Here is a 21,955-nt window from a genome sequence, read left to right on the forward strand (position 1 = left end):
GCAGCCGCACCAACATGCACATCCTGGTGGACGCCGGCCTCAAGGTGAGGAGGAGCAGCTTCTCCGTCCACAAACACTCTCCCAAGCTATAGTCCTCTGTATTGACTCTGTATTAGCTGTGATAGATGGGCATCAACTTGTGGAAACATCAACTAATTTAAAGACTTAATCAGTAACTTTTCAGAGTTTTGCTATTGGAGAAACTGCGCCCTCTCTGTGCAATAGTATCGGTATCGATATCGCCATTCAAAGTCAACAAAACACAGCGCCAGAAAGCTCTATGTACATGTTGTGACATCGGGTACTCACCACGTGATGAAATAATAATCCATAGTTACGTGAAATGTCATTTTCGTAGCAAATCCGCATCGAGTGACTTCCTTGTTTTCATGAACACAACGCTCCCGCTGTACACAGCGCATGCGCAAGATGCCGCTCATGCTGTCTCCGGGATGCTGGCACACAAATGCTTAGTGCCAGGAGAGGCCTTTGGAGGGCGGTGTGGGACTAATAGGGGTGACACTCTCCCTATTAGAATACACTGGACCATCTTCAATGACTAAATATCTGTTATACTAAGGTTGAAAAAGTTACTGATTGGGGCTTTAAAGACCCAAGTGACTTCGCTAGTGCAGCTTTGAAATAAGAGCGTTCTTCCTATAACAGTATTTTAACGTAACAGTATTATTTCAGTGTAACTTTGTTTCTTGTCAGTAACTAATACATATGTCAGGTGTCAGAGGGCACTCTGTCTCCTGCCTTCTGGTTCTGCCCTTCACTGACGGGATTCTGGGCCAAAGTATTTGACTGGTACTCTAAGGCCTACAAAATAACCCTTCAGCCAAAGGCAGAACTCGCCATCTTCGGCTGCTCGGAGTCCTTCTCTGGACTTCCCTACAGCTGTGCAACAATCTCTGACACAGGACAATCGTTCTGGAATGGAAGTCCTCCTCTCCACCCTCCACCTAAAATATGGGGGGGGGGGGAGTAACTAATACATATGAAATGTTTCTCATAGTTCACTAATACACATCTAACACTAATACACATGTAACACACATGCACTGCAGGTAAACAGGAAAGAAAATCACACCCAGGTGTTGAAGCAAGTGGTGCAGGTTTAGGAGCAGTCATCTGAGAAAATACCTCTCCCCTGCTGGTTGGTGGATGCTCGATAAGCTTCTTTGGCAATACGGGACCTACCATATCCCATAGTGAGACAATGAGCAAATATTGTGAAATAGAGCTCAATGTTATGACCATAACCCCGGTTCTATGATTAATATGAGTGATGTGTCTCGCCAGACAACCCGTCTTGCTGGGCAGGCGAGAAGAATGACTTATCATAATGCCGTGTCACTCTTGCGCTCGGGAATAGTAGTAGGTAGGTGGGATCTATGATCCCCTTCTCCAACGCCCCTCTACATATGCATAGGCTTATTAGGCTACTCCTGATTGGTCGATCCTTTCATGCTACAAACGGACACCTTGTGCTACAAACTAACACATGTCACATATAGAAGCGGCTGCACCACTTAAGATTTTTGAATAATTTAGGTTTTCCATTTGTTTATTTGTTTATTAAAAAGGATCCCCATTAGCTGCCTGCATGACAGCTAGTCAGCTAGCTAAAGAACATAAGAGTGAGTCAAAAGTAGATCTAAACTAAGACAGATCTAAGCTAAGACAGATAATAGAGAATATCCATTAACTTAAGATGCCCCACACATATTATGGATCAGACTGTTGAGAATCCTGTAAAAGTTAATCTCAAACAAAAGTGTGTGTGTGTGTGTGTGTGTGTGTGTGTGTGTGTGTGTGTGTGTGTGTGTGTGTGTGTGTGTGTGTGTGTGTGTGTGTGTGTGTGTGTGTGTGTGTGTGTGTGTGTTCGTTCGTGTTCCTTAGCTGCTCCACCTGAGTCTGAAGAAAGCCAAGGTGACATCATCTGAAGCCTCAGCTCTGGAGATGCTGGACCCCTTTGTGGTGCTGCTGCTCGACTGCCTCGACTCCATGCACGTCAAGGTGTGTGTTGGGGTTTCAAAATTAATCGTTTAATCGATGCATCTCGATGCGGAGGTGTTGCAGAATCAGATTGTTGACAGATAATCGTTTGTTAAAATGTATGTTGACATTCAGATTTTAAAGCAGTTTCTAAGTAAAAAACTGAGTTGATATTTATCTGACTGCTTGTATTAATTGATAAAAAAGTAGCCATGTGCAGTAATAATATAGAAAATTGAGGATGTGATACTTGGAGCTGCAATACTTTGAGCTGTATTGAGATGCATCGTGGAATCGAATCGGATCATTGACTGATGAATCGTAATCGAATCGTGAGGCCAGTGAAGATTCACAGCCCTAGTGTTTATGTTCAGATACTGAATTTCATATCAAATTATTATATTGATTCCAATATTTTACAGTTTGTTCATACTGTAACTACAGCCTAACATGTTCAGATAGATTCCAAAATGCAGCATTAATTTCCATCCTCAATGTTGTTGCTGCCATTGAGTGTGTTTACATACACACTAATAAACCAGGTATAGTCCTACTAAGGGAATTCCCTGATTAAGTGCTCATAACAGTTTAGTGCAATTTCTTTAATCAGATAAAAGCCGTTATCACATGAGATATAAGATTACCGCGGCAACGTTTTGCCCCCGTTTTGGGGAGGGTTATGTTTACCCTTAAGGTCCAATTATACTCCATTTTCATACGAAAATAAATACGTCCGTTTCAAACGGTGTAATCGTCACTGCCCCATGCCTCTTTCACGTTGGTATCATGTTAAGCAATATATCCACCAGTGGACAGTAGAGAGTCAAATGTGTGAGTGTGTGTGTGGTTCTGCTCCGTTTCATGCATATCCGTAAGCTTTCAGAGGACGGACAGAAATACGCACTTAAGAACGCAGAGTACGGACAGAAGGCTCTGTCCATCTCCGTCTTTAACATAGAGTATCTGGCATTTAGTCTGATTTTATTTTATTCTTTCACACCACTAAGTAACGGGATAGAGAACAATGTCCTCGGAAGCAGCAAACATCTAACACCATGGCAACTCGATAGACTGATGACGGTCCACACTCACAAACTTTGAGGCACGTTCATGCTACTTACTAAAGTGCATGTAAACGCATCAATCAGATTATTGCCATTAACTCATTATTCCCAGTCAATAGTGAAGACGATGAGCGACTTTGAATTGAATTAGCTGGTGCCTACTATTAACTGAGCAGAGTTGTATCACAGACAGACTCCTACATCATACAATGTCAGACAAATCAACGCCAAGTTCCCCCTGCCACGCCTCTTTAATTCTCTCAGTAGAGGCCATGGTGCATAGAGCTGTGCATCTTCACTGATCTCACGATTCGATACGATTCGATTATGCAAGTCTACGATTCGATTCGATTCGATTATACGATGCATCTCGATGCATCTCCGATGCATCTCGATGCATCGCGATGCATCTTAAATCAATGAATCACTTTTTCCGCAATACATGATTTATTTTTTCTCACTTTCTTTTTTCTCACTGTGTGGCTACTTTTAAAATAAAAGTGCATTTGGAATTGCATTGTATTATGATCCATAATTAAAATAAACAACTGCATGTACTTACATTCTATTTTATTTGATTATAAAAAAAAAAAAAAATTTTTTTTTTTTTTTTTTTTTAATAATCGATTTTTGATATTTGTTAATCGATTCAGAATCGTCCTATTAAGCATCGCGATGCATCTCTGAATCGATTATTTTCGACAGCTCTAATGGTGCAGTTATCAAACAGTTGTACAAGTCTAGAAATGAGGTGCTTGGAGTGAGGAGGGCTCAGCAAAACATCGAAAAAGGCATATGCATTTGGGAGCGCCTCAAAGTTATGAATCTTGGATCGAACATGATTTCTGAATTGCAGGTATCTGATCCAGTGCGTGCCGGGCAACTCAAACCTCTTTAGTTGATCAAAGGATGCAAAATGACCATGTATGTATAGGTCTTTGATGGAAACCAGTCCCTTCCTCACTCCAGGCATGGAAGGCTTTCCCTGACCACGAAGGTGAAAGAGGGTGACCAAGACAAATTGGTGTGTGGACAGAAACATCTGGTAGACTTAAAACACTCCTGACTTGGTTTAGAATTCTGACAGAGTTTCTCACAACAAAACTTTTGTAAAGTCCCAGGTTTCTCTAGCTTGGAAAACAACTGGGCTGGCAGAGAACAGCTGGCCACAAACCCATTTTGTGTTTAAAAGGCAGGAAGTAACACAGGTGCAAGCAAAACCTTAACGAGGGCCCAGACACTGGAACACCTAAATGGATTGGAAGTTAATGTTTTGCTTGCAATGTGTTACTTCCTGCCTCTTAGACACAAATGCGTGAATTGGGTGGCAAGTGAAAAAGGCGAATTGAGACCCGTCCCTCCTTGACCTTGTTCCCTGTTCCTACCTGTAACCTCTGCCTCTCTCCCTCTCTATCTGTGTGTGTCTGTGTGTCTGTCTGTCTCTCTCTGCCTCTCATCTCTCCTAGGTGATAACAGAGGCTCTGGTGGCATTCACCTGGCTGGTGAAGTTCCCTCTGCCAGCGGTGGAGCAGAACGCCGGCCAGCTGACCAAGCAGCTCTTCGTCCTGCTGAAGGACTACTCCAAGGCCGGCGCCGCCCGTGGGGAGAACTTCCATCTGGTCCAGAACTGCTTCAAGGTAACACCGCAAACGCATATACGTACGTACGCACGTACTCACTCACTCACGCATTTCAGTAGCTTGCTGACTTCCCTGCAAGGCATGGTGTTGCCCCCTCCTCATCTCTCGGTTGCTTCCCTGGGCCAGCATGCACAGGGGAGTGCTCCTCTCCGGGTCTCCGGCTGCACACTCAGATCAGCTGTGGCAGCCAATCAGCTGTGGTTGTGGTGCGTTCTTCCAGCACGTGAACGGTGGTTGCCAAAAGGCAATGTTGATGAAACAGCTAGAAACGTACGGGCATAGGCTGCAGCACAGATGAGTTGCCAAATGCCGGCACAAGAATATAATCTATGATGGACAGTTAAGCCCACCTGTAGACTGCATGGATCCGCCCCAAAAAACCCTGATCACGAGAATGGTCAAAAACAGTTCAACTGTCTAACTCCACAATTCAGTACTACAAGGTTCAAAGTCTTTTCACATGTTTTCAGCAAGTCATTTCTAACGTGAAAAACGTGTCTTTCTGCTTCCCTCCCTCCTCGCTGTCTCTCTTTTTCTTTCTCTCTGTCTCTCTCCATCCCTCAGTCCATTACCATCCTGGTGAAGAACGTGAAGAACAACAGGGTCTCGGAGACGCAGCTGCAGGTGCTGCTGGGATATGCCGAGGAGGACATCTATGACCAGTCTCGCCAGGCCACCGCCTTCGGCCTGCTCAAGGTAGACGATGGACAGGTCCACAATACGTGGTGTTTGTCTGTTTGTCATTAATTTTTGTGGCACGTTGGACTTGGAGATCTGACTCTGACACTTTCCAAAAGCAGATAAAATACTCTTCTGTTCAGACTGCCCTTTGTTTAGCCTTTGTGGCTGTAATTCTTTTTTCGGTTTTGTCCCCTGTCTGTTTGTATGTTTGTTAGTTACTCACACTGTAGTTTTGACTTTGTACTGCAGGAGTGGCCAAACGTTTTTGGTGGACCCAGTGTTTCCTCCAGGATTTTTTTCAGCAGTGGCGGCTGAGGGTCCGGGGGGGTGGGGGGGGGGCTTTGGTTAAGTGTGTGTACGACGCCGCCGGCCCAGAGAATTGCACACATTTACTTTTCTATAACAGTTTGTGCTTTGCACCATTTATTTCTCTATAAAGTGATGTTATATAATGTCATGTTTGTAGCATCTGTAACTTCATGCTGCTTTTCTTGGCCAGGTCCTCCCGAAAATATGTTCTCTTATTTTGAAGCAGCGGTGGGCCGCCGCTACTAAATGCATGTAGAGGAAACCCTGTGTGGACCTCATACAGAAAAAGTATGTAAAGAGTCACAGGCCAAACAATATTAAACACGGCAGTTTTCAAACAGTTACACTGAAAGAAAAAAAAAGTTTAAATATTTCTGTATCTTTTCAAAGTTTCTTTTAAATTTCTGTGCCAACAGCTTAAAGGGATACACCACTTTTTCTGGAGTTTAGCTCATTTGCCATATCCCCCCCCACATAACCAAGGTACACCATGCCTTTACCATCACTGTCCGAGCAGTATACAGTGACCTACAGTCGTTAAGTTCGTAAGTATTGCCATATAATGGATGCCAATGGTACACCCGTTCAAAATAACCAAAAACACAGATCTAATAGCGCCAAAATACATGTTGTGCTTCGGGTACTCACCACGCGATGAAATATTAATCAAATGCAGAGAAATTATCTTTTTTTAAGGTAAATAGATAGCCGGAATTACTTTGTAAACATGGCCGCCAGGCATACGCAACATACAGCGCATGCACTGTGTACAGCGGAAGCGCTCTTTACAGGCAAACAAGGAAGTACCTCGGTGTGGGATTTACTCCCAAAATGATGTTTCACGTAACTATGGATTAACCCTGGGGCAGACTGAGGGTTAGGTGGAGAGATCATATGTGGGATCCCCCAGTCAGAGCTGGCTAATGTGGCCAGGGAAAGGAAAGGGGTCCCTTGCTGGAACTGCTACCTCCGCGACCTGATCCCAAATAAGTGGTTGAAGATGATGATGATGATGATGATGATGATAATACCATTATTGCTTCATTACTAATTCTCTCAGGGCAACAGAGAAAGTCTTTTTAATGTCGACTGTTGGTTGAATTTCTGACTATCAATATTTCATTATCAGTGAAATTCACTGACATAACAATCAACAAACATTCTGTAGGTTAACCATCTGAATAATGAAAAACCTAACATGCTGACGTGTGTGTGTGTGTGCGTGTGTGTGTGTGTGTGTGTGTGTGTGCGTGTGTGTGTGTGTGCCCAGGCAATCCTGTCCAGGAAGCTGGTTGTTCCAGAGATGGAGGAAGTGATGAAGAAAGTGGCCAAGCTGTGCGTCACCGGCAGCAACGCTATGATCAGAATCCACTGTCGACAGGTACACACCCACACAACCTTGTCACACATCCCCCCTCTCTCTCTGGGCCGTTATCCCTGACCTCGCCATAGCCTAAAAAAGCAGCGACCTAAAAAACAGTTAAGGTGAATGTGTCTTTGTGTTTGCTGTTGAGCAGATCTACACAAAGTACCTGTTGGATTACCCACTGGGGAAGAAGCTGAGAGAGCACCTGGACTTCGTCGTGGCCCAGCTGACCTACGAACATGATACCGGGAGGGAGTCCGTCCTGGAGATTCTAGCCTACATCTTCCAGACCTTTCCTAAGGTGAAAACATCCACATGCACGCACGCACACACGCACGCATGCACGCACACACACACACACACACACACACACACACACACACACACACACACACGCACACACACACGCCTCAGACTTTAGTGAAAGGTAGGGTATCGGTTCAAATTTCATGAATAGATTTGATTCTGATTCACAAGGTTCTGAATCAATTTATCACGATTCTATTCGATTCAATATCGATTCGGTTAGTGATACTAAAACATGTTTTTTGAGCTGAAACCTGAATTACATGACTGTCCAGTTATGTAACACATCAATACTGGTATTAATATTGACATTTGACAGCAAATTTTCCAGTCATGGTAGGTTTTACAGTAGCAGTGAATGGACGTAGGAGAAATGCAGAATCCTGTGTCTTTCCCCATGCAGAACCCGTTGTGTCTTTCCCCATGCAGAACCTGTTGTCGCAGCATGGTGGCCTGTTCTTTGCCCCCCTCGCCCTCACCGTGGTCAATGATGACTCGGCACGCTGCAAGAAAATGGCTTCCATGGCCATCAAGGCCCTGCTGGGCCAGCTGGACCTGAACCACCAGAACACCCTGTTCTCCCTCGTCAATACCTGGCTAAGTGCAGAAAAGGTGGACACACACGGGAAGCAAGTTTTCCCATTATTAATTGTATTCAAATCAATTACCTTTATTGGCTGTAAAGGAAATTAGCACTGGTGAACGATTTCAAGTATCGTATGGAGTTATTGACTCCTTATCTGGTCGTATCAAATGATGATGTGTGTTTTTTTTGTACGTATTGTATTGTATTGTGTTATCTTTTATTGTCTTGATATTGTGGTTTTTATTGTGGTTTTATTCTAAACCTACAAACGACGTAGAACAAACAAAACTTACAGACATCAAATTCAACAACTTAAAAACCCACAGTTCAAAAGCCCTATATCGTACATCGCATGGTATTGGCATGTTTACCTATTTTGAATAAGATGTGATTTTAACCTGGGACCTTTCCTTTCCACCTCCTTTCCAGGCCAACCTGCGGCGTCTCGGGGCTCAGGTCTGTGGCCTGTTTGTGGAGGTGGAGGGGGAGAACTTTGCCCGGCGTGTGGAAGACCTGCTGCCTCTCATAGAAAAAGAGATCCACCCCGACAACTATGAAGACGTGAGTCAGTTTGTTGTTTTCATGACCTCCACCAGTCATGTTTCCACCCCTATTTGTCTGCAGGATAACTCAAGAAGTTATGAACGGTGAACAAAATGGACAGTAACTGTGGGTTACTCCTCTAGCCTCAGCAAGTGGGACACCTCCTCAGAGTGAGGAGGACTCAGAGGAACATTTTAAGTGTGTTTATTTACTGTATATTCGAATCCCTCGTGGTTGAAGGTGATGGTGAAAAGATGATATAACAGATGGCAATGTATCAACAGATGATTTGTCTCTAGAACGGAAACAAATAATGACAAAGGTTTTAGTTCAACAATAAAGTCAAATCTAAGTCAAATCAAAATACTCATCAATGCACAGGGGAAACAATAATAACTAACAAAACTACAACTTACTCAAATAATGCATGTTTTGGAGGCTTCGCAATTGGCATCAACACCAGGTGCCGGCCGGCCGGCTCCCGGAGCAGTTTCTGGGCCTCTGGGTCCGGCTAGGCTCCTGGACGCTTCTGGATGACATTTATCTGATGACATCATCACCGCAAGATGACATCACAATGCCATCGGTGACATTACAAGTGCCTTAAAGTGTGACATCACTAGCTGGGAATGAATGAGTTATGAATTTTGATGTGAAAAACCAAAGACATTGGATTTTTGTGGATTTTGTGGCCCTACATTGTGGTGCACTCTATGACCAGGGATGTGATCTAAAATCGTTAAACATTTCAGCACGACTTTAACTTCCCAACGGTTTCATGTAACACCGCAAAACTTTGTAGAAAGGTTGGCGGAGGTATGCCCTAATAATGTGATTGTAGGGAAAGTTAAGCTAAACTTAAAACTCAATGGCCAATCAATTGACCAGGTATCTCAGTATGTGGGGGTGGGGGGGGGGCTGTGTCGGTCTGTGGGTACCTGAGTGTGGAGGTCTAGTGTGAGAGCAGGTGTGGGTGAGTGTGGGTAAACTCGCCATTTTATGTTGATTATCTTTTGTGTGTGCGCTCCATCCTTGTTGTTTACTGTTTACTGTATATTTTATTGTATATCTGTTTTTAATATTTACCCTATAACATCTAGGGACAAACATTGCAAATGAGCTTAGGCTAGAAATGTTGTGATATATTACATATGTTTCCTGCAAATGCTCTATGTTTATGTATCTGTCAGTATACAAATAAACATTAAACAAACAAATTACCTTGCTGCTTGCCAAGATCAGGCCTGCGTTAAACAATTATCTGAAATACTTCTCAAAGTTTGTTTTACTCAACCTGAAGTGCCAGGTGGGAGGGGTTTGCCTTTTACTACAAATCTGCTTTTATGTAGCCACGTTAGAATTCACAGAACAGTATTTTGGTAACTCTCACACGACATTCTCTGATTGGATGAATTTGGCTTGGTGTTAGGTATAGCCCTTCTTCTATAGCCCTCCTGGCCCTTTAAGCAGGCAAAATGAACGCTGCAAATTTTGTTTTAATACTATTTGACCCAGGTCTGTTTTAGCGAACTGCCGATTTTGACATCATGGGACCTTATTGGTGGTAGAAGTAAGAAAAAACACATGGAAAAGCTTTGTAAGGTAACTGTGAATTTCTCTCTCTCAGATAGAGGAGGAGCAGGATGAGAAGGGAGCAGACAGGTTGCTGTTCAGTTACCTGACTCTCATCACCAAACTGACCAAACACTGCAGCCTGCTGGAGCTCAGCAAGCCTCATGACACACTCTGTAGTATCTGGGGTAAGGGGACACACACACACACACACTCTCTCTCTCTCTCTGTTTCTTTCTCTCACACACACACAGCCTGTGAAAGCTGCAATCGTTGCGGCGTCATTATGCCTCGCCTCCTGTATAAAAGTCACAAATATGGAATGGGGGGTCATTTTGATCCGCCTTTCGTTCCGGGAGTGGAGGTAGTAACACCCCCGTCTGTGTATAAGGCTACCCTGGTGAGGCTGAAAACTCATTCAGAAAAATGACAGCTGTCATTTTATGAATGAGCTTCACCTCCTCGGATCAGAGGGAGGGGGGGTCGCTGTTTAACATTGCTGCAGTCTCTTGTTTGCTTGTTGTGCGTTCCCTTACGAAAAACAGTATTCCTGTATATTTTAGAATCTATAAATTCACTATCAAATGTGTAATGTCATCTAAAATATAAAATGGATATCGCTCTATAATGCGTCTATATGCGCATGTCATGTCTGTCATTTGGCGATGCAGTAGCTCTGTACTCACGCTGACAGCCAGTCCGTCTCCCGTTGTGAAAATGTTATAAAAAATATAAAATTGCACAATTACAACTGGCCATTGTAACGGTAAAGAGTAACTCGATAGTTTTCAATCATTAATGCTGCTCAACGCAGAGCAGATTTTAACACGCAGTGCGGATTTTCAGATTTCAAAGCGGGCTATGGCATTCTGAAGTTTGGGAAACCCTGTTTTAGATGAATAGTAGTAGGCTAGGCCATACACTAGTAGGCTATATCTAGTATCTAGTAGACTATATTATTTACAGTATGCTCAAATGACATTGACATTTATTGAATTAATGGACATAAGCATAACAACTTGTCAGAAGACCTCTTGCTCTTTTCTCCCAAAACCTCCGCAGCATTTTGTGTGTGCGTGCGCATCTGATCAATCTCAATCCCAATCGTGGGCGACAGGTGATGATATTTCCTCTGTTGTCAGTCTCTCCTGTTACGACCCGGTCTAAGGTCAGGCTGCAACATAAAATGCACACAGAAACCAGATGTAAAATGTAACAAACTGCACAATTTTATTGCGAGGCACCAAACATGGGTTACATTAACAGTGCAAAGTTGGTAAAACTGATTGAAGCAATGGCTCAGGGTGAACATTAGCCAAAACCCACACTAAATACCACCCACAAACTAACTAAGGACAAAACAAATGAAAGGAAAGACAATAATAAACCTACCTCCCTCAACTAAACCAAAACCAGGAGAAAACTGAAATTAAAAGGCCCATTCACCCCTACAGCTTCAGATAAGCTATTTGGCTAGGGACTAAGCCATTTACAAAGTGCCAGAGCACACTGGTTGGAGGAGTGAGGCGGAAGACCAGCAACAACACCACTCAGTTACTGCTGGGCCTCCCCGCCATCTTGCAGAATCCAGGGAGTTTTAAAGGCAGTGTGCTGCGGGGTCGACCAATCCACAGCCACCACCGGCCAATCATTGCCGATTGCCATCACCTGTAGAACAAAGATCCACTCACAACAAGAGCTCTCACTCAGCACACATCTAAACCACATGCATACAGGGAATTAACAAGAAACATAAGGGAATACAATACAAATACGGCCTAAGGCCGGCACAGACCTCTTGCTCTTTTCTCCCAAAACCTCCGCAGCATTTTGTGTGTGCGTGCGCATCTGATGAATCTCAATCCCAATCGTGGGCGACAGGTGATGATATTTCCTCTGTTGTCAGTCTCTCCTCAAAACCTTCCTCAATGTTACACTACTCATCGCCTACTACTATATTTGTATTCCCCTTGGAGGCAGGTAGGTACAGCTGTTAAGTCGAGCTGAACCCAAAAATGACTTTTCTTTTATTTTAGTTCAAATACCTGGGTATGCAGTCCACCTATTTAATAATGTATGCCAAAAAAATCACAAAAATCGAATTTCTTTAGTTTTTCACACTTTTTCACATCAAAAGTTTGTTTTTCAAGATTTCATTCATAACAGTAATCTACAGTTTGCTGACATCACCTAGTACTATCAAATTTCTACCCCATTTCAACCAATCATATCACGACATGGCAGCTGTCAATCAAATCTTCATTTCAGGATAATTTTCTCTTCCAAATGAAGGAGTGCCTGTCATCTGACAGAATTTCTAGCCCATAAACTAACTACTAACTTGGCCAATTGTATGGAACATACTAAATAAATCAAACGGTAATGTCTGAGAATGCAAAGAAATGTAACTGGCTCGTTAAAACTGGCATTCCAGGAATATTGTATTTACCGCAATAGCGATAATGGCGCGTGCCTGAGAGCCTGGTTGTCAGGGGTCGCCCCTTGGAGATTCCAGGCCGGCGGACAGCACCCATGCATCGGATTGTCCGCTCGTTCCACACAGAAGTAGCTGGCTGCCTGGTACTCAGCGGATCCCACTCGCGTAGCATGACAACACGCTGAATCCCACTCGATTTGGGGGTGGGACACGCCAGGATTGGCCAATGCCAAAGCCAGTCCCCAGAATTGTCAAATCAAATCATCGACATGCTACTATGACTCGCCTCTCAACCTGTCATCTCAGACAACTCCGACTCTGACCCACGCGCCACTACGGGTTCAGTTCGACTTTAACATCTCCATGGCAACGATATAATGTCATGCCTCCTTTCCTTATGGAAAGCCGTCTTGCTGTCTCAAAGCACTTAGAAATCGCTTTCTGTGTAAAAAGGTAACGGTGGCTTATTTGCGGCCCTTCCTAACAGCGATATTGTGGGAGCTTGTATGCATCGATTTTTTTCCACCCCTGTGTAAGTACATTGAGAGCAACATATACCAGATTCAAATTCCTTGTATCTCTACCTACTTGGCCAATAAATCTGATTCTGATTTTGAGTCTGAAGTGTCAATGGCCTATTTTTAGCGTTTAACATGCGCTGTTTACCTGCGTTTAAAGCAAGCGGTAACTTTGAGGTAAAAAGGTATTACACCCACACACACTCTCTTCTCCCTCACACTCATGCTCACTCACTCCCCCCCCCCCATATTTACTGTTACGCTTGCAGGTCACATTGAAGCCCACCTGCGCTACCCACACTGCTGGGTGTGGCTAACAGCCTCCCAGCTCTTTGGCCAGCTGTTTGCGGGCCACCAGCCGGAGCAGCTGATCGCCGTGTGGAGAGGAGAGGGAGACGACGCTTCACCTCGGCCGGTGGCCACGGCCTTCATCACCAGCAACCTGGACAAGAAGGTGAGGCCAGGGACTGTCATCTGTAGCCAAACAAAGGAATAGTTCACCTCAAAATGAAAATTCACTTCAGTCATTATCCACTGAGTCAAAACGCCATGCAGCACTACAAAACACAGCGAGTTAGACCCCAGTTACATCTCAGCCGCCGCCTTCTTTTTTTTTTTTTTTTTTTTTTTTTTGATTTCCCCCCATTTTCTTCCCATTTGTACTTTGCCAATTTTCCCCCCTGCTGCCCCAGTCGCTGCTCCACCCTCTGCCAATCTGGGGGAAGCCAGAGACTAGCACCATGCTTCCTCTGACACATGCGCAGATGCCAGCCGCTTCTTTTCACATGACAGCGGGGAGCTTCACCAGCAGGACCTGCACCCCTTGTGTTGGTAGGCAGGGAATCTACCGCTACACTACCCGGACGCCCTCTTCTCAGCCTTCTTTCAAGCTACTGCTTCGACCCAGTTTCTCCAGAGGCATCAGATTTTTTATTTCTTCTCATTTTATATCATCTTGTTTCTCTCCCTTTATCTGCTTTATTTTGCCTTCCCTTCCTTTCTCCCTTCCTTCCATGCTTCCTTCCTCCAGATGAGAGAGCTGGTGTTGTCTTTCTGTCATCAGCTCCAGTCCAAGTTCCTGGACACAGCATCAGGAGAGCAGGTACACAAACTTGTCAAAACATCAAGTTAAGATCAAATAGATTTATTTCATAGATTGGCTATGGCATCATCAAATGAGACTTGATTGACAGCTTTGACACCCTCAACCCCCTCCCTTCCCCAGGTGATCAAGAACCTGCTGTTCGTTGCCAAGGTGATCTACCTCGTTTCACCCGAGTCTGACATCACTTTCCCCCAGGAAGTTGAGCGGGGGGGGGAGGGGGAGGGGCAGGGGCAGAAGGAGAACGGGGATGGAGATAAAGGGGAGGAAGAGGCAGATGAAGAGGAGAGGGAGGAGCAACAAGAGGAAGAGGAAGAGGAGGATAAGGACGACCGGCCTCCTTCCCTCCTGTGGATGATAAAGAAGCTGTCGCTGATGGCCAAGAGAGAGGCGGCAAATACTCCCAAAATACCACTGAAGGTACACGTGCGCGCGCACACACACACACACACACACACACACACACACACACACACTCACTCTTAACTATCATTTCTTACGCTCACAAATTTACTGGGGGTGCACCCCAGTGCTGTCTGTGTCTTAGCCGGTTAGCTGGCTGGCATGACAAGAGTCAGATAGAATTAAAATGTGTCAGACAATGGTTTTGTACACGGGAGACAAAGCTACAGCTGCAGCTGACAAGAGTTCTGGCTAGCGTTAGCTGCTGGCATGAATGACATCGCTAGTTAACATCTAATGTTAGCATTAGCAAACTAATACATGTAGCAGCCAGTGTTGGGCAAGTTACTTTCAGTAACTTTCAGGTTCCAGGGCCTCCCCGGAGGTCCCAGTAAAACATTTCACTATAATACCGTCCATAAGTAACACAATGACTGACTATGTATGATGTATGTATAACTATATTGGTCATGGGTTTCATATACTTTCTGTAATAAAACGTCAAAAAGCAAAAAAATCTTATCAGATGGGGACCCTGGGACAAAATCTTATCAAATGGGGGATCCGTGATCTAATTTGTGTCAGTTTAGGGGTCCTTGACATATAAAAGTTTGAGAACCACTGATCAAGAGGATAAATAATTTATAATTATAACAACTGTTTCCTTTGTTGATTTTGAAAATATTACCATGCTGGTTTGTCCAGAAACTCGCTGTACTAAAAGTCATGAAAGAACACACAGGTATTTAAATTCCAAAATTCCAAACAGCTGTCAAGTGATTACAGCTCAGCCTATCTAGTGAGAAGCTGTTTTCCCACATGCGTACCGGAAAATTACCTGTAAGTCAATATCGGACATTTCCCTTCACACCTCTCCATTCGCATGTGAAAATCTAGCAGCAAAATTGCCTGTATGTTGGGGGGCGGGGCGGCACTGCAGAGGGGGTGGGGAGTGAGGTGTCGGCAAAACTCTGAATGGTGAAATAAGTTTGCTTGTTTATCCGTTCACCTGCGTCGCGTTGAAGCACTTTTTACAGACTGGCTTCGTTTGATGTGTCCAGGCTTGCCTTCACTGTCGGCAACGTAAGCAAAATACTTCCACATTTCGCTTCGTGCTTTTGCTTCGTCTGTGTCCCTGTCGGGCTGACTGAAGGAGGAGGACGGACTGTGGCCAGAGAGCGAGCAGGCAGCAGAGGAGAGAGGGGAAAATCAGCATGCCCACACATGAAGCTGATATACCGCTGTTATTATCACAAGATAATTTCGCCAGTTTGCTTTAATGTGCGCGAATGATTAGATTATGCCCGCTGGAACATTAAGCAACGTGTGTAGGCTACACCTCGCCCATGAGAGAAAGGACCGCTGTTGCAGAAAATGACTGGATCCGTTTCCCACTTGTGTGCCCTTAAGAACATACCGCTCTTCTGACTGGCTCGAAACTGGTGAAATCTCTGCGATGACGGGGTCGCGCTTATACCGGAAAACAACTTTCCCACATGCAGGCATTAGACCACGTTGCGGTCATTTAGCGGTACAAAGCGCATGTGGGAAAACGGCTTTAGAGTAACAAGGCCGTTTAATTTGCATATGCATTAGATATTTACATGTCTCCTCCCCTCTCTCCTGTAGAGAACATGTGTTTAATTTGCTCATGCATTAGATATTTACATGTGTCTCCTCCCCTCTCTCCTGTAGAGAACATGTGTTTAATTTGCTCATGCATTAGATATTTACATGTCTCCTCCCCTCTCTCCTGTAGAGAACATGTGTGTTTAATTTGCTCATGCATTAGATATTTACATGTCTCCTCCCCTCTCTCCTGTAGAGAACATGTGTGTTTAATTTGCTCATGCATTAGATATTTACATGTGTCTCCTCCCCTCTCTCCTGTAGAGAACATGTGTGTTTAATTTGCTCATGCATTAGATATTTACATGTGTCTCCTCCCCTCTCTCCTGTAGAGAACATGTGTGTTTAAGTTCCTGGGGGCGATAGCCATGGACCTGGGGAAGGAGCGACTCGGCCCGTATCTAACCACCATCATCTCCCCGCTGTACAGGGAACTGGACAGCACCTACGCCGACCAAGGTAAAGCTGGAATTATACTTCCCGCATCGGCGAGGACCGCGAGTGTCCGTGCGGAAAAGTGACATCAAATCAGCAGACACGCCCCTCCGCCAGGCTCCTGTGCGGACGGTTTTCGCCTGGCTGTACACACCCCACAATTTCAAAACTCCCACGCAGAAACCGGCACAAAGTATAAAAGCTCCAAAGCTTTCCTTGTCAGGATTCCGTGTCTCTCATTTCCGTGCGACAGTCCATGTGGGAGGTATAATTCCAGCTTCACTGCCCTAGTGTCCTACTCCGCACCTGTCACATGCACATCATATGGGGAACAAAAGAAATACAGATTTGTAAAACACCTTCCTAGGAAATACATCTTCAAACTTTAGGAGTTAGATAGACGTACATAATATTTCACCCACTTTAGGAAAGTTAGCATCACCAGTGCAGAAACACCAACTTGGAAGCATGGTACCATTTGGGTTTAGTTAATTATGTGACTGTAGTTACAATTCAGTTACCAGTCAAAACATCAATTCAGTTTTCTTTGACATGTACAGCTGTTTATTGCGGTTCTGAATGATTAATCTTCATTATTGGTCAATGGTCTGTCTCAGACCCTGCAGTCACCACCATGCACCAATTGTAGTAAAAAATCAAATAAAAATAACAAAATAATGCATGCTTGTAATGTACCTGCAAACATAGATTCTGGCAATATTCAAATTTTTGTCCAGTGTCTAAATAGGTGAGCAACAATTTTGCCTGTTTTGGTGGAATAAAGCCTGAATACCTGGTGGTAATGGATCCGCAGGGCAGCTAGTACTGTATTTACAGTCATCCACTCCTTCACTCTTTACGCAGGCTAAACAGCAAAAACGTTTTTTAGTATTACTTTAATTCCGCGGGCGCTGCCCTGTGCCCTCATCTGTGCAGATCCCACGTTGAAGAACCTGGCGCAGGAGCTGATCGAGCTGATGAAGAGGCAGGTGGGCCTGGAGAGATTCTCACTGGCCTTCTCCGCCGTGCAGAAGGAGTTTTCACTGAGACGAGCCGCACGGAAACGACACAGGGCCATGCAGGTATGGACACACACACACACACACACACACACACACTAGAGCGGGTCGTCCACTAATCCCTTTGGATAAACGAGGTCGGTGGTTCGATTCCCGGCTCCTCCAGTCTGCATGTCGAAGTGTCCTTGGGCAAGACACTGAACCCCAAATTGCTCCCGTTGGTGTGCCAGCACCCTGCGTGGTAGCCTGCCGTGATCGGTGTGTGAATGGGTGAATGTACCTACTGATTGTAAAGCGCTTTGGATAAAAGCGCTATATAAATGCAGGCCATTTACCATTTACCATATATATACAGTATATATAATATGTGGCAAATCCCCCCCCCCCCCTTGCTGCCCTGGTCGCTGCTCCACCCTCTGTCGATCTGGGGAGAGCCGAGACTAGCATCATGCTTCCTCCGAGACATGCGCTCAGGTCACTCAGGATTCAGTAGGTCACAGGTTGCCTTGGTTCCAGCCTTAAAACTCGTTATAGAAGGATTTAGAGGAATATTAAGTAGGACCATATGACCATAACCATCAATGTTTGCTCCTTTTCGCACTCATCATTAGCAGATAGAAGCAGTCAATTAAATTGTATCTTTTGACAACATGTAAAACCACTTTATTATCTCAAAAAAGTCTCACCTACTTTTTCCAAAGAGTGTTCTAGTCGGGAAAGAACGCAAGTTTGGTTGGCATGCAGGTTCGTCTACTGCAGAGAGATCTGTAGCGTTAGTGTCCTCTGCCTCTGCTGCTGCACAAACCACCGGTGTGTTTTTGGCTGTGTCCCCCACTGTTAACGTCATTGTTTCGGCTGCATCATCTTCATCATCGTCTGTCCCTCCACCACCAATACAGGTGCGGGAACGGGTGCACTACAAGCCGCACTTGTTGAGGGGAAGGGCAAAGAGTCATCTTTTTCCTCGTCAATGCGACGTTTCTTGCCTTTGTCGAAAAAGCTTAAAAGCAAGCTCTGTTTCATGTCTTCTTGATTTGGCGCTGCGGCTGCATTTGTTTACTTTACTAGACAACTTAGCTAGTTTCCCATGATGCTCTGGGGCACAGAGGCATAGCGGACAGTCGGACACTTACGCATGACAGCTGATGTGTTTTGCAGACAAACAAACAAAACAAAAATATTTTTCCCCTTCCTTTTTTTGGGTGTGCCAGCTGCCTGTGTGGGTGGCACTGGCACACCCAGGCACACCCGTAGCTACGCCGTTGCTCTCAATGTCCTTTCAGTTTTCTTATATAAGTCTGGGTCAGACCACAATGCGTTTCAGCCAGAAGCCTTCCTCAGCGTTGTGTTGCATGAGGCGGAAGTGACATAAATACATTTGTGCCAAAAATACATTCAATCATTCAATGAATCAATTAAAGAAATTACAATGGATAAATTACGGTGGATGAACTTGCACTCGGTATGAACCACAGAGATAGGAGAAAAAAGAATATAAGCAATGGCAATGTTGCAAATCAGTGTCATGTCTAAATAGCGTATCATATCATAGAAAAGATATATTAAAGATGTACAGTATGTGTGGCTTTACAGTCTAGAGAAATACCAAAAAATATCCAAGCTCTGTATCAAATCTTTGTATCTTCATATATAACACACACAATCATAAAGAGATAAGCATTCCAATGCGTCTCTAATGGTTAAAAAATATATAGACACCAAGTTTGCATTTCTAGCTTATCTAGTTTAAAAGTGAGCTAAAACCTTTTTCCGGTGGTGGCCATATTGGATTTGGCTGCCATTGGCTCAGGCGCTCTCACTAAATCATTAGAGCATTGGTTCCCAAACTGTGGGACTCCGCCTGGTGGTCCACCAGATAATTGTTTTTTTTTGTTTTTTACAGACAACAGTTTTTACAGCACATTAACCCTGAGGAGTAGCCGGATTGGGCAGATTTTTGGAAATATTGCGATATTTGGGAAACATCACAATTTTGAACATTTACTTTCAGAGGCTACAGCAGGCTCAGTTTTAAAGCCAGAGTGAAGTTTCTGGTATCATATGAAACTAGAAGACCTAAGGAATCGATTTATATCAACCATGTCATGCTAGTTTGTCAGGAAGGTAGCTAAATAACACTCCAAAGTTAGGCTAAATTCTGGTGAGGGAACAAAACATTTTCAAAGGCGTCCTCTTTTTCACAGCCTAATGTTGGCGGGTGTCGTGTGTGTGTGTGTCCGATTTGAACCAGCTACTGCCTTATATTGTCATTTAGCCTTTCTGCTGCTATTGCATGGTTAAATCAGCCAATTTGATTGATTTCTTTTATTTTTTTATTTTTTTGGGGGGGGTGGGGGGTATACGCACGCAGTGGAAGTGGTCCCTGGGAAATTTGGTTTGAGACGTAGTGGTACTTGGATGGAAACGTTTGGGAACCCCTGCATTAGAGCATGCCCTGGGCTACATCTGGGCCAAATGTGGTGCTTTTACACCTGATTTGCACAAAGTTAGCCTAAGTCCCTCGACTGCTAGATTTGAAAAGTGTGTTTTGCATGGGGTTATAAATTGAGTGATAACACACATTTGGAGGCCACCGCTGCAATGCTATCACATATCTTCTACCTCTAGGGGTGTATACCTAGCCAAAAATCACTATGAAAATTAATACCCCCTGAGGGTACTGGTGGCCTACATTTGGGGTCCTGGCTCAGACTCCTTTTTCCTGAAATTATTTATTATCCGCTGTAGGCTACTCAATATTAATTTTATTCCTATATCTATGTTATCCCCTGCTGCTGCAATATACGTATAAATATCCCCGCAGAGATCATTAACATTTTCAAAGTTTCATCTCTAACCCTAACCCACAAATGAACAAATACGTAAGTTGGAGCGAAATCATTTAGAAATTAAATTTGACAATATTTCAAAACAATGACTTTTAAGCACACGCCAACACATGTGCCAGCACATTCAACACAAACCATATGTGCACGCCACACACACACACACCTCCCAGTCATCATCAGATCATACCTGTTCCTTCCTCGCCTTACATTTGTCCTCTGCTCTCCCTCCTCTCTCTCCCCCAGGCGGTGGCGAACCCTGACATTGCCGCCAAGAAGAAGCTCAAGAAGCACAAGAACAAGATTGAAGCCAAGAAGAGGAAGATCGAGTTCCTCCGGCCTGGCTATAAAGCCAAGAGGCATAGGGGCCATGCGCTCAAAGACCTGGCCATGGTGCAGTGAGTGTGGCAAAGGGCCTAGATCTGTAGAACCGAGAACACTAGATGGATTCGAGCGGCCCTGGTCTGCCTGGTATAGAGAGCCAAAGTGAACGTCACCTCCCACCTTTCTCTGGGCACCAGCGTCCGGAAAAATATGAATGGTGGTGAACAGAGCGATACGCTACCTTTTTGATCCCGTTTGAATTGTGCCACGGGAGTACGTGTCATGTTTGTCAATGTAAAAGATAACTCTGCAAGTCAAGAAAGTCGCAGTTTGTGGTAAAACTGTGGCACTGTAAGTTATAAATCAGAAAGACTACGCACAACCAGTCGCGTAAGTGACACGTCTACCGCCAGTCCATTGTTGCTGATGGTGTGACGTATAATGTGCGACACGTGGCACAATTCAAACAGGATAAAAAAAGCATTGTCTCTCGCCGTTCCTTCAGACGCTGGTGCCCAGAGAAAGGCAGGAAGTGACGTTCACTTTGGCTCTATTACAGTGGATCCTGCTGGGCTGCTGGGCCTCTCCTGTCAGCTCCTTCATCAGACAAAATCTGATCAGAAATGTAGGTTAGGAGGATGGGAAAGTTCACATATCAGACTTGCACACATAATAATCCGCTTCCAAACCTCAGATCTACAAACTTGAGTAAGGCACCTACTATAAGTGTTGCCTTACAGTACTCTGCTCTGTTCATGGCTGTTACTATTATATTTATAAGCCTCAGTAATTCAGTTGGCTGACAGCAGTGCAGATATGCCAGTTGACATAGCAAACCTCCCATCAGGCCAGCAGCGTCACAAAACACACATTCAACCTGGGTGTGTGTGTGTGTGCTAGCAAGTAACACCCACCCACCCACCCATGTGACTGCAATATAACCCACCTTTTCTTCATTAGAGATCAAACATCCTTGTGTGTAAAAGGCATACAATCATGCAGAAATGTGATATGGTGTAAGATGAGGGGCTGTATCCTGTTGCACAGTAGGAAGCCTGGGTATGACTGATGACATGAATTGCAGATCAAATATTGCAATGAGTTGAGCTCCTTTTTTGCATTGGAAACGTGAGTGTGTCCTTGAGATGTATATACTGTGCAGTTACATGTACAAC

General features: G+C 44.4%; 1 protein-coding gene across 1 annotated transcript in view; it reads left to right on the forward strand.

Moving 5' to 3' along the window:
- Nucleotides 1–21,941, forward strand: part of utp20 (UTP20 small subunit processome component) — a 122,387-nt gene extending 100,446 nt beyond the window's left edge. The window contains exons 51-61 of the mRNA XM_083654361.1: nucleotides 6,966–7,076; nucleotides 7,213–7,362; nucleotides 7,797–7,979; nucleotides 8,383–8,514; nucleotides 10,124–10,256; nucleotides 13,293–13,477; nucleotides 14,054–14,125; nucleotides 14,249–14,545; nucleotides 16,489–16,615; nucleotides 17,528–17,673; nucleotides 20,703–21,941. Of these exons, the coding sequence (XP_083510487.1) occupies nucleotides 6,966–7,076; nucleotides 7,213–7,362; nucleotides 7,797–7,979; nucleotides 8,383–8,514; nucleotides 10,124–10,256; nucleotides 13,293–13,477; nucleotides 14,054–14,125; nucleotides 14,249–14,545; nucleotides 16,489–16,615; nucleotides 17,528–17,673; nucleotides 20,703–20,858 (1,692 nt within the window). The 3' untranslated portion in view covers nucleotides 20,859–21,941. The remainder of the gene's footprint in view (nucleotides 1–6,965; nucleotides 7,077–7,212; nucleotides 7,363–7,796; nucleotides 7,980–8,382; nucleotides 8,515–10,123; nucleotides 10,257–13,292; nucleotides 13,478–14,053; nucleotides 14,126–14,248; nucleotides 14,546–16,488; nucleotides 16,616–17,527; nucleotides 17,674–20,702) is intronic.
- Nucleotides 21,942–21,955: the final 14 nt, after the last annotated feature.

Source organism: Poromitra crassiceps (genome assembly GCF_964638095.1).
Source record: "Poromitra crassiceps genome assembly, chromosome: 2".
NCBI classification, from domain to species: domain Eukaryota; kingdom Metazoa; phylum Chordata; class Actinopteri; order Beryciformes; family Melamphaidae; genus Poromitra; species Poromitra crassiceps.